Here is a 13,814-nt window from a genome sequence, read left to right as displayed (position 1 = left end):
TATTGATGTATGTTTATTTATTCATTATCGCTACAATATTTAGGACAATGTTGTTTGGAAGAACCCAAGATACTGCACCATTAGAATGTGTGGAACAATGGTTGCCATGGTATGATTTTTAAATATACACTACCATGCAGTCTATATACTACACCAAGTTGCAATATACTGTATGTATTATAAAAGCACATACTCAACTATGTGTAGTTTTATGCACATAGTTTAATAATTGTAATAAGTCTTATACTTTCAAATAATTTGAATTAACAGTACTGGTGTTTTTTTGTTTTTTTTTACTGAATAACGTAATAAAACGTTATAAAAAACATTGATGACATTGTTTTTTATAAGTTGACTTGCTCTAATGCTGCACACACAATGAGCATTTTTCTTTCAAAGTGGTTACCAGTGGTTACAGGTAGCCATGTTGGGGAAGAGTCAACATGCACACAACCTTTATGGGCAGGTGTGTTAGCCTACCTGTGGCTCCCGCAGGAAGCACTTCCCTCAGCTGCCACGGTTGACCGACTGAGACAAAAACAAAAGACACAAGGGATACGATCAGTATTTCCCCTCTTCACTGCTCTAATTCCCTGCGATCCGCCCTTGTATCTGTGCTTGAGCCTGCAGTGAGTCTCGCACGGGTTTTGCTGGCAGACGGAGTGAAGTGCTTCCTGATAATAAAGAGGTGCGTCTTATTTCCATTCCAGTGATTGACTGCGCACGGCTTTCACCGGCGGAGCTGGGGGCATTGACGCATTGTGGAGTCAACAGGGGGTAGCACTGCAACCCGGACTTCGCTACACAACGGAGGCATCTCTCGGCGGAACCGCGATGGCCGTGGTGCAGCTCGACACGGATGACCACCAACCTGAGAACGGTTTCGTGTCCCCCGAAACCACGTCGCCGGGGCTGCTGACACTCATCGACGGCTCGGTGCTGCCATTTCTCGGGGGATTTGGGAAGTACCAGAAACAGCTGATCGTGCTGACATGGATCCCGGCGTTATTCATTGGATTCAGCCAGTACTCTGATAATTTCCTCCTTGCCCAGCCGAAAAACACATGTATCCAGCCGTTGGCAAACCAGACTTATCACAATGCAAGCCATTCCTCGTTGTTGGACAGTCCAAAAAACATCAGTGCGCGGGCAGCTCATATGTATGCCAATGGAAGTTACGGCATCCACAATGACACGGCCAACATGCACTGTAGGTGCAGTGAGTGGACTTTCGAGCTGCACACGGGGCTCGTACAGAACGTGGTTACCAAGGTAAGCTGTCCATTTTATGGATGGACATACTCTGTATCATATTGTCCACTGCATCGTTGAAACCCTATCCGCCCCAATCCTATTAGGATCGATTTACGTTAGAGGTAATTCTGGCACTTAAGATCGCTACACCCATCTTTCAATCAGCAGTCGTGGTGTTAATATACACTATTTGACAGAGCTAGATAGTAGTTGTGCCACAATAAGAGCATCAAAGGCGTGTTTTTCTCCACAGTGGGCCGTCTAGCACTGAGTCATTTTTCTATATTCTGTAAAGATTCACAGACTAGGTTCACATTGGACCTGAAAGTGGTAGAATTGTTTATATGGGAGCATTCACCGTGCTGACACATGTAACAGCTGACACAAAGTGTGTCCTATCAGAGACGCCATCATTGGCATATTGGGCAATACTGCCAGGGCTGTAGTCATTTGTCGGTTGTAGTAATGGACATAATAGACGTGAAGCCATTTAATTTGGAGCAAAGGTCATTACTGCTCTCTCTAGAATAATGCAATCCCATCCCTGGCCAAACATCACACCCTATCACTACACTAACCAAACAGCAGGGAGATACTCTTATTCTGGGCACTTTAAGTGTGTCTGTGATGTGTTTACCACCTATCACATTACCATTGTGTTGTAATATTCCCATCTGCACAGGCCTGCAGTCATCATAGAGGGTCTTGGCTGTAAGAGTTGAATACTTCATTAAGCACATCACCTCTTCTCCCATTGTGGATGCTGCATGTTTACACTAAATTATCAAGTTTTATATTTGAAAAGCATGTTTTAATCCACAGGGCTCTATTAGCAAACTTGACATCATGATTGATAGGGTAATGTGGTTGAATCATCTGAGAAAAGAGTCTAATTGCACAATTAAACTCTTGAAAGAGAAATATTATTAACTAATCGATATTAATGTTCAACAATCTACTTCGGCTAGAAAAAAACCAGAAATGTGGATACATACATTAATAACCTAACATACCCTTGTAAAAAAATAAAAAGTCACTTTATTTTCTGCAAAATCTTCACCTCTGAATAATATGGCATGCATGCAATAATCAAAAGGCTTATCAGAAAGATGGGTTTTGAAGCTTCTCTGTACAGGGGTGGCTGTGGCACCCTGATATTGCATCCAATACGTACCAACAGCCCATCTGCTTATGACTGATACTGTCCCCATTTTAATAAACAAATAAGATGCAACCTTGGCATTTCAATTCAGCTAGAGTATGAGCCAGGGGGACAGTTTGAGTCTTGATTTATTTACTGTCCGCAGGGTAATTAAGGGGGTGGGGTTGCATGAAGTACAAGCCAGGCTGAAAACGCATTCTTTTACAGATGGAAGCCTTTGAAATACTCTCAACCTGCAGCTGTATATGAAGTCATATGTGATGAAAATCAATTGGGTGGATCCCCATTACTAACAATAAAAAAATGTCTGTTCTCTCTTTGGTAAACAAGAAGAAGTTTCTGATATAAGAGGTTTGGTACAAACACATTTCCGGCTCTCCTAGAATGCTGGTGCTAACCTGTAGATGCTAATGTTTTTGTTGCTTTTGCACACATAAGGAGAATGTCATGTTGACACTACCACTACTGCAGGTCATTGACGGCCCTGAGCAGTTGGTGAAGTGTCTCGTCTTCCCTGACCCATTCCACATTCTGACAAGGTCACCGTAAGGAGAAATTGAATCGGATCACGAATCCCGAATGGGATCCAAAAGTGATGCCGAATTGGCTTCATCACCTCTCGTTGGCCTCGTCTATTTTGACATCCAATCCCTCACTCTTTCAAGGCCCTTGTTTTCTACCAGCAGCAGAGATACTAGGATGTACGATCTAGGATGCAGGAAGTGATGACTTGGCATTTCTCCCTGTGTTTGGATTGCATATACTGTAGGCATAACTGCACATGACTGGGCTCAGCTATCTGTGACACTGGATCCCTAAAAAAACTCTGCCAACACCTACGATATGCAGTAGTGTCTCTGTCAAATGTACCAGCACATTCAAACTTTGTGTTACTCCATGTAGGCCTCCATATCACGTGAAGAAAATATGAAAATATATGTAGATTATTTCACCTTATGTGGTGCACATAGGTTTTGTGTTTCAGAAATGGGAGTTCATTTCTGCTCACTCCATTTTGCTCATGGAGTCACAGAAAGAAAGCTTTGACGGAGGTGGTTGAGGTGGTGGTGAAAGATCCAGAGTGGTTAATGTGGAGACCTGTACTAATTGAGTCAAATCTCTCCTCAGGGTACGTCTTAATTGGACTGAGCCTTAGAAATGAGAATGTATCATTACTCAGAGACAGATAGAGTCTCTCTGCAACCTATCCTACTCAGCTCCTATTCAGACGGGTGGCAGCTGCACACGCCTGCCCGAAATAGTGGGCTGAGATGTGCTTCAAAGCAAAGATTAACCTCTATGCTGATTCCCTGTGAAAGCCCTCTTCTTGTTCATTATGTAAGAGACACTTGCCATTAAGAGATTGATGATTTTAACATCTAGTTATTTTCTAATGCGTTACCATACCATTCAGATTGGTACAAAGTTATGACAATTGGCAAAGCTATTTTGTCCTCTTGACCACACAATTAGTCAGAAAGAAGCCAGAAAATGTCTAAACAAGATGCGAGTTGCAAGTTTATGATTTTGATTTGTCTGATCAACAGTCTAAAAACCGCAGGCAAGCATCTTGCAGTTAACAGCTTTTTAATTGTTAGGTTTTGCCAGTTGTTATAGCAAACTGATTATCTTTGGTCGAAAAAACCAAGACGTGAAGATTTAGGGTCTGAACAATGATGGTGTACATTTTAAAGTATGTTCTTCATTTTACAACAGTATATATTTTTTATTATTGAATCATCAACAAGAATAATGGGCAGATTGGGCAATCAATAGTGTAAATAGTTGCTGCTCTAGTATGTCAGTGTCAGTTGAGTATTGTCTTTCTGTAGGAGTATTGTATGAATGCGATAAGAAAGATATGTTGTAAAAGCACATTGGTGGGTACACCCAGACCCAGTATCAGTGTGCTGGAGGTCGTACACCCATAGATCTGAAAGATGATACTGTAGTTTAACACCCGTGCAGGCCTCTCTGCTCTGTGTCCCTCCATACTGTTTACCCAGCTGGCTTGCTCCTTCCACAGACCCTGGATCAGTGTGGGACACTTTGAAACGGTCTCAGCTGTCGAAAGGCGATGACCCCACTGCAGATACCCAGTCAGCACACAATGACAGCCACTCACAGCGTCAGCTGGAAGGAAAGACACTGGTGTGACTGAGAGATAAAGCTGTGTGTGTGTGTGTGTGTGTGTGTGTGTGTGTTGCGTGTGTGTTGCAGGCTTGTTTCTGATAGGTTTCTTAACAAGGAGGGGTCAACATGGAGGGGTGTCTGACACTCTGCTGTAGTGGCGGTTTGTTTATAGAGTTGTGTCATGGAATTCAGGTTTTAGGATTGTTGCTTGATTGGTTGTTGATGCATATCAGGTCACTTTGATGACAGATATGTCTATGTATGTTTGTCAACTTTTGACAAAAGGAGGCAATAAATAATAGGTGGAAAGAAAAAAGTTTGTTGTTTCACCATCTGTCACTGCCGGTTTGCAGGGTTGCAGGGAAACATAACTGCCATCAGCTAACTTGTCCAACATGTCAGTTGTAATCAGTTCATATATAGCATAATCTGAAGGCTGCAGTAGTACGACAGTTTCATTAAAGACGGTCACACCTGCTCTCAGGCTGTGTGTCCCTCAGGCTACATCTCCAATGTCACATATCTGTGTATTGTTTCCTTCAACATTGCTTTTTACAACAAAACTGCCCAGGATAGACAGTATCCAGGTCGTGATGTATGTCTTAGCTCTTTCTTTTGTGATTCTTCATTTACCCTTACCTAAGCTACCAGCACATCACAGGATTTAAACCCTTTGGTGCAGCAGTGGTGCTAAAACTTGCACTTGGAAGCAGAAAAGAGTCTGATAACCAGCATGATGGTCTGTTGCTAGGCAGTAACTATGCAGCAGTCTGTTTTTTCTCCTCACAACTGCTTTAAAGCATCTCTTATCCCACTCTTTTAGCCTGTTATTCTTACCCATATGTTCCTTTATTCTTTGCTTCTCTTTCTATGCTCTGTTTCTACATTTTATAACCTTAATTCCTCCCTCCTCTTGAGCTTTCCTCCATCACCCTCCCTCCCCTTCTCCCCCTCCTTTGAAACCCCCCCACCCACCTTTCTGTAGTGCAACGGACCAGAATTTTGCAACTGTAGTTGAGAGCGTCTTCATCTGGGCTAATGAGACTCACTTGTGTGGACCGATCATTGGTGGCCGGTCTTTCGAGAGAGGTCGACAGACACCCTGGGGATTTTAACTGATTTGCTTTTGGCCCTTCATTGTTCTGTCTTTTCTGTCAGCAGTTACAATTTTTCTGAGTATAATCCGACTCTGCAAACTGAGTTTTAATTATTACTCCCAAATTAGCAAGACAATAGCAAGGGAGCAACTGGCAGTAATGATAAGGCCATTGCGGACAAGCTGCAAGGATTTGACTCATGCTCAGACAGAATAAAAGTTTTCTGGGATTTCTTTGCTCTGCTATAGTTGAAAGTCTTTATATCCTTGTGCTAATAGCAGCGTGGGCGCCCATTAATGATTGATGAGTGTAAAAGCTCAGTTAGAGAGTTGGCCCTTTAAAGAATTGTTTAATAAAACATGCAAATTAGCTTTGAAATAAACCCATTAATGATACCTTAGACCAGGGGTGTCCAAACTACGGCCCGGGGACAAATGCGGCCCGCAGGCCGTTTTGAATCGGCCCTCAGCAAATTCTAAAAGTATAATGGAATATGGCCCACAAATTAAACTTTTGCTTATATTGTACTTCTCAAATATATATGTTAAAATATATGACACAGTATTCATGTGTTAATGAGCCCCATTTTCAAATAATTCCAGTCAACAAATCTTAGTTGGAAAAAAAAAGCCCAATAACTTATTTCTATAATAAGATTGAAATGTAACCTTCATATTTACTGTTATTATAAGCAATCTGAGGCTTCTGTTTTAAGGAATGATCTGCCAACAAAAATAAATGAAACCCTAAAGAGAGATGGGATGTAGGCGGTTTTTTCCTTAAAGCATTTTCAATATCGCGCATTATTCACCTACGTTTGATTTGTTTTCCTAACTTATAACTTAATTTATGAGGCAATATTCACCTCCCATAAGTGGCCCAGCTCTCCGTATATTTTGGTGTATGTGGCCCTCGGTGAAAAACTTTGGACACCCCTGCCTTAGACAAAAGAATGTCCATGTCTCAATTTTAACACTTGCTGCTTTGTCACGTGTATAACTTGATTTTTTTCAAACATTGCTCATCTGTCTGTAGTCACCCGCAGATGTCTGTTCAGCACAATCAACCAACTGTCTTCCAGCTGTGCAGAGCCTGAGTCCTGTGTTATTGCAGACTCAGACTTTCAGTTCATTCCCTTTGGTCATAGTACCTCAGTTGTGCAACAGGAACTTGTTTTTACTTTCTCTGTCTCTTTTCTCTGCTGACATCGATACTGAAACCATGAGTGAGTTGCATGCTTGGATCATGTGATGGCCGGGTGGCTCTGGGTAATCCTGGAGCGTTCCATTCTGAACAGGTCACTGTGGCAGAGGTTAAGAGAGGTTAGAGCCCCAAATGTAAGAACAAACTACACTTTGTATATCAAGAAAAGCTTTATCTGCTACATGAAATAGGCTGAATGTGATTTTCTGTGGCAGTAAATGTTCCTTATTCCCTATAGTGGTAGTAGTCTGGTGAATAGATTAGGCAGAATTGCACCTGCTCCACGCCCGTCTGCCGAATCTTGCAGCTTCTGTCCGCACAGACAACTGGGCAGCATATGTTGCCAAAACAACCCCTAAAATCCATATCCTCTCTGAAATATATCTCCAGGCTAAACTACTTTACTAGGATCAATACATTATAATGTCAATGGCAGTCATAGTTGCAGGTTATGGTAGATTTTATTAGGTATTGAGTTTCTTCCTACAAGGACTTCACATGCTCATACTCCACTGGGCATTTAATTTCCCTCTGAACCTCTCTACCATCTTATGCTGTATACAAGTGTCTGTTTGTCACACCTTGTGTCAAGAGCTACTGTGTATTGGGCGTGTTTGATTCATGTGAAAGCAGGTACACACTGCATTGTTTGCACTCTAGGAATCCCTCCGTGCAGAGTTTCAAACAGCAAAGACAATAAGCAGACACAGATTTGGCAGTACATATTGTTTCTCCACAGTAAAGGAGGGATACATACAAAATAAATAAGAAATGACAGCTTATAGACCTGGTGATTTTTGTCATTATTTTTGTCATCATGACTTGCAGAGAAACAATAAGTTTTCCAACAGTTCAATATAATGCAAATTACACAATACAGGCTTTGCTTAAAAGTTTATATATACTAATGGTGAAAAATATAAATGCAACATTTTAACCAATTTATATTGCTAATTGAAACTTATTTAAATCCTATTCTCAAGACCACTTACTTTCTTGTGCTGATAACCAAGTCTATTAGTATTTCCTTGGGAGAAATTCTTGGTTTCAAGCTGTTTTAGACTAAAAACTAAAAGTTCAACAATAAGCAATAACTTAATAACATAATGCCCCGAATAATAAACATACAAAAGGTAATTATTGGATGAATATTATAACAATGTTCTGCAATACCAGGAAGCCGTGTTACAGAACCTACCCGTCTCATATTTGAATCATTTATGTTTTGATCGGTCATAATGGCCCATAACATTAGACAGACCTTTGTCAATAGATAAAAAATTCTCATGCTCAAAAAAACAGTTGTAGCTTTCACTTAGAATCCATTTTCTACCGGGCATAAATGTCTTTAAACTTATGCATGTGTTTATTTGTCTCTACAGTGGAGTCTGGTGTGTGATTCAGCATGGAAAGTCCATATCGCCAAATTTTCTCTGTTGGTGGGATCCATCTTTGGATACCTGACGTTTGGAGTCCTGGCTGACTGGTAAGAATACAAAAAAACAAAAAACGTAAAGAGTAACATACGGGTGTGTCATACTGAAATCTCTTTTTTCAAGGTGTCAATTGTGATAAAACATTTTCTTTATACCTCTCCCTGTAGGTTTGGTCGCCACCCAGTGCTGATCATATCGGTGCTGTTCATGCTGGTGTTTGGTCTGACTGTAGCCTTCTCTGTCAACGTCCCCATGTTCAGCACACTGCGTTTCTTTGAGGGCTTCTGCCTGGCAGGGATCACGCTTTCTCTCTATGTCCTCAGTAAGTCTTATCTCTCAACTAAATACTCTGTGCTAATGAACCTCTTGCTAAGCCTTGCCACCCTTGTTATTGTTAGTACGCCTTACAATATAGTATTGAACACATGCAGTTGACCAAATTTAACACTCAACATTTATAGTCATTTTAAACAGTAAGTCTTAGCTTGCCTTCAGAAGTATACACTAGCAGGATTTATGTTTTTAGCCATCGACCGTAGATTTTGTCAGCCCAAATGACAACTTTTATTGGCAGATTTTACCTACAATAGCTGACTAATTAACTGTGAGTTAGTTAAAACTGACTTATCAAATGTTTCCAGTTTGTTTAAGTGGAGAGCCGTATAAGAAGTCTTAAATAGCTAATGCTAACAGACTGATGAAGAGGACTAATTCATATGTGCAAAAGTTATTAAAGTTAGTAAAAAAATCAAGTGTCATCTCAAAATCTAATCAAGTGCAAGACAGAGCCGCCAGCTAACATTAACATCCTGGCTCCCAGACAGTTGTCCCAGTACTGAAATCCAACAAAATAAGGAAGTTAGCTTTGGAAGTATTCCATTTTGCTCTTGCGTTTGTTTGTTATTTAGCAAGGTTTATATAAAAGACATAACCCTACAAAAAAGGGAATATTTTTCATAATGGAGTACAATGCACACAACCACAGTATGTTGAGAAATCCAAATCTAGTCAGACCTGGTTATACTTGTAAGCTTCTGTTGGAAAATAGTTGCTTCGGGAGGGGTCTGTAGTAGGTGTAGGCTTCTTTTCTCTGAAACTGTGAACATTGAATATTTTTTGCTGACACATTTAGCTTGAGGCATATTTTTGAGGTAGCACAGTTGAAACCTTTGAATGCTAGTTGTTGCTTTGATTTAAGTGTGTAGACAGTTGCGTTTCACTTTTACACTTAATAAAAACTGCTAAGGAGGAATTGCGCAGCACTTATAATACTGTAGAAAAAATGCAGGCTTTTACAACGAACGTTTACGATTTCCTTGTAGGGAAATTGTGGTTTTACGAACTGGTTTGTTTGAAACTCGGCTTCATGTCTCTTAGCAGCAGTTGTTGCACTGCAAGTTGTAGCGATCAGTTTTGTTGTTAGGGCTGAGTAAATATTTCAACACCATCATGGAAAAATGTCACAATATCATTCCTCCTAAAGTCTTAAATGTAAGATTGTGGCCCACTAAAATAATTAAATAAACATTCAAATGAATGTGATAAATATGCATCGTTATCAAGTGGGTTTTGAATAGTTAAGTACCGTAACACATTAGTGTTGTGATGTTGGGATAATCTTAACTATATTGATTCAACCCATACCGCTCACTCTTACTCCTTCAGTGGTATCCTCCCACTCATGCTGTGTTCCCTCTGACCTGATACATCTTATCAAAAGCCTTTTTCACTTTAATTGTCATTTAAAGCTGAGGGTAGCATTCAGCTGATAGAAGAGTAATTGTGTTGCTATGACCTTCTAACATGTGTTACATTTAATGCCATTGTACATTCTCATCACAGAACAGCAACCAGTACCAGCCAACTTACCCTTGAAGTGAACTGTTTATTTTAGGTGAACAGCATGTGTCTTTTGCTGAGATTTTAATCCTTGTAACTGTTAATCAATAACCCGCTAACGCCAGAAGGGGTTGGGGGTGGTGTGGGAAGAGTGTATTTTTCTCAAAGATGAATCTCTGTTGATATGACAATCTCTCAGAAATCTGCAGAGTAAAAGTTTTAAATAATCACTTCTGTGGGAATGTAGCATTAGTCCCAAAGAAAACAGACCTTTTGTTAGCGCCCTGATAATTGGCGATGCAGTTGATGCACACTGTGGTTCCAGCGATGGATCCTTAAAAGCCTCTTTAGTTGCAGTAATTGACCAGTGCAGAGGGAGGTGGCAAACATTGAGGGAAGAGGAAATTGAGGGAGGGAGGGAGCAAGGGCAAAATAATGAAGGAAGGGGCCTTCTGTGTCCTTGTCATTCAAATTTACTCCACACTGTATACCTTGTAAAGCTTCCACATGCTCCCAAAATAGAAGGAACATTTAGTCTGTTCTCAGGACAAAGGAACGTGGGTAGACCAGAGGGTGGCATTTTATGAAATATAATTTATCTTGACATCTGCATTTGTTGTTTTCACATTAGCCCACTGTTACTGGTTCAGTAAATCAATGGTTCTCAACCTGGAGTTTGGAACCCAATAGGAGATGGTGGGGTCAATATTTGCCTTTACACAAGCTTAGATAACATGCCATTATTCTCTTTATAGAGGCACCATTTCACCCTCTGCAATCATATTCAGTTATCTATACAGTTGCAAAAGGGTCTATAAGTTAAACACACTATCTAAAGTTATAGCTTTAAAGTTTCTGTAGCTTCAAAGTAACTGTAGAGGTAGAAATTTATTCAACCTTGTTCACTTTGATGGGTCGAGCATAGCCAACATTTGGAGATTGATTATTTAACCCATACTAGTACTGCGACCAGTACCTAATATTAACTAATAACTACTATTTAGTGACTTCCACTTGAGCAGGCTTAGCAAAACAGAAGTTTGATTGGGCTCTGCCTTTTTGTATAGATTTTGTATTGCTATACAGCCGCCCTTATTTCTGATCATGCGTGCCCTCTGTCACATGATATTTACCCTGCACCTGCTCAGTATTGACAAAACTCCACCAGAGCTGCTCCAAGAGAAGGAGCCGAGTCGTTCAATAACACATTACTGGAGTGACTCAATTGGTTTTATTTCAAGGCGTTCTGTTTAGGCTATTCTTTCCATCTACATGATATGTGGCCACATGCTTATAAAAGCTATTAGTCATTTAAGTCTTTTGTCAGTCATATGACACTTCTGCATGTAACATTGTGAACCACATGACCCTCCTTTGTGGCTTTCTTTGTTTGACTCTGCTTAAAGAGGAGAGTTGGACCCAAATCCCAGCTTCAGCTGTGTTTGCACTAAAGAAATTACACTAATCCCCCCTTTCTCATCAAGCCATGTGCAATTAAGTCTCAGGTCATGGATCTTGAAGGCTGGGCAGCATTGTATGATGCAATTGTATTATAGAAAACAATCAGGCTTTGGGTTCAATCTCTATTTTTGGTTTGAAAGTATTTTCTACATCCTTATAATAATGTTGTGATTAAACTTCCTGGCCTCCTTATATACAGCCCCGGAAAAAACTTAAGAGACCACTCTAGCATTGTCAGTTTCTCTTGTATTATTATTTATATATACATCTTTTAGTTAAATGATTATTTTTGATTTTTTTACTGACAATTTTTCTCTGTGTTGGAATTCAACAGACACTGGAATGTCTGCCGTACATGTAGAGATAAAGATTTAAGAAGGAATTGGAGTGTTCTTTTTTTATCTACCATGCATTATAGCACCCTAGAAGAATCACATGTGCAAATCCATTGAGTTTTAAAGGACATGGGTTAGCCTCTTTAAGAGTGTAAAGCAATGTATGCAACCTTACTATACTTTCCGCAAGGATGACCTGTCAAAGTAAGCCCCATTGCATGGCCCTACATATCTGAAAAGATGTGACAGTTAAAAGCTAACTGCCAAGAAAGACAAAGAGAAAAGCATTGGTGGCCGTTTGTTTCAGACAAAGGGAGAGAATTGCAACAGGCTAATATTACAAGAGAAAAAAAAGACAGTGGAAATATTGAACAAGCACATGGGAAGGAGAAAGCATTTCTGATTCTGAAAAATAATAGACTAAGATGCAATGTACATAGCAACAACAACTGCACATGGAATTCCCTTCATAAAACTAGACTAATGCATTGTTCTAGTGCATTGATCTGTAATATATTGGCTCCAAAAAAAAGTGCAGAATAACATCGGCAAAAGCTATAGAAATGCATCTGAGGCAGCGCTGCTATTTATACCTGAGTGCTCCATCAGTGTGTGCTATTCTTTTTAGCATCACAGCTCCAGGCAGAGGCGAGGCCCATAGTGGGTCTCTCTTAGCATCATGGTGCTGCTTACTAAAGTGTGTTCACAGTAAACATCGTCACCACCCCACCTCGACCCTGGCCTGCTACCCCCTCATATACAGCCACACGCTGCACATCAGCAAGCTGAGTCCTGCAGCTGTCTACACTGGGCATTTGGGTAAGAATATTGTGACCAGCTCGGTCACAATATGGGGTGATTGGAGCCATAGCTCACTTAATGTTTGTGCTTCCTCATCAGCTAAATGGGGTTCAAATGCATTCTTTTTTTTCTGAAATATGTATTCAAAGAAATTATAGATTGAGCAGTATTTGTACAAAGGCACAAGTTGACACAAAAATGCCATCATAAGTGTGTACGTGTGTACGTATGCTTGAGCTAAATGTTTTCCATCTCACACATTTAATTTCCCGAGCAACTATTAAATGTTAATAGCAGGCAGGATGTTTACTTGAAAAGTATATATAATGGCTCCACAGCAAAGAGCAAATGTCTCTAAACTCTTCCTAAGTGGAGTCCCTGCTCACTGTACTACGTGTATGTGTATGTGTGTGTGTGTGTGTGTGCGTGTGTGTGTATGTGTGTGTGTGTGTGTGTGTGTGTGTGTGTGTGTGTGTGTGTGTGTGTGTGTGTGTGTTTCTTTCTGAGGTGAGATAGAGTAGAGAGGGAGTGGAATAAAAACATATGAGATGCACAACAGCAACAGATATTCCATGTAGTTCATTGTCTCATGGCATGCATCATGGTGTCGGTAACCTTTGGCATACATGCTCATGACTGCTCCGTGTAATGGTCTTCAAGTAAAAAGTAGTTTTTTTTTAATTGAAGAATATGTAAATAGCCAGCTCCAAATGTTATTAATTACTATAATTCGGTATGAGAATTCTATTGAGGTTTCATTGCCTCCATCTTGACTTTCACACACTAAGGATTTGTGATGTGTTACTTCAACTAGCCATGGGATATTTCTGTTTCTCATGCTTGAGTCTTTCTGTCAGATTTGGTTTCTTGTGATCTTGATTGGTTTTGAAAGACTCACCTGCTGCTATGTGCCACAAAGTACTGAATATGGAACAACTCCCTAAGATACATTTACCTTGTTTCTAAAGCCGGTTTAGTCTTGGCTAAAAATCGCATTACATACTTTATTCCTGTTGTCCTTTTGATTTTGTTAACAATTGTTGTTGCTGCGTATGGAAACTTCTCATGTCTAGGAAAGACAATGGACGACAAG

The 13,814-nt window shown here is 40.2% G+C and overlaps 1 protein-coding gene across 1 annotated transcript in view; it reads left to right on the top strand.

The window, feature by feature from the left end:
• Positions 1–471: 471 nt before the first annotated feature.
• Positions 472–13,814, top strand: part of LOC134865494 (solute carrier family 22 member 23-like) — a 33,458-nt gene continuing 20,115 nt past the window's right edge. Inside the window, exons 1-3 of the mRNA XM_063885041.1 lie at positions 472–1,272; positions 8,232–8,335; positions 8,453–8,607. Of these exons, the coding sequence (XP_063741111.1) occupies positions 835–1,272; positions 8,232–8,335; positions 8,453–8,607 (697 nt within the window). The 5' untranslated portion in view covers positions 472–834. The remainder of the gene's footprint in view (positions 1,273–8,231; positions 8,336–8,452; positions 8,608–13,814) is intronic.

The sequence above is a fragment of the Eleginops maclovinus genome, chromosome 6, assembly GCF_036324505.1.
Source record: "Eleginops maclovinus isolate JMC-PN-2008 ecotype Puerto Natales chromosome 6, JC_Emac_rtc_rv5, whole genome shotgun sequence".
NCBI classification, from domain to species: domain Eukaryota; kingdom Metazoa; phylum Chordata; class Actinopteri; order Perciformes; family Eleginopidae; genus Eleginops; species Eleginops maclovinus.
Note: the sequence above shows the minus strand (reverse complement) of the source record. Positions and strands in the feature narration are given on the sequence as shown.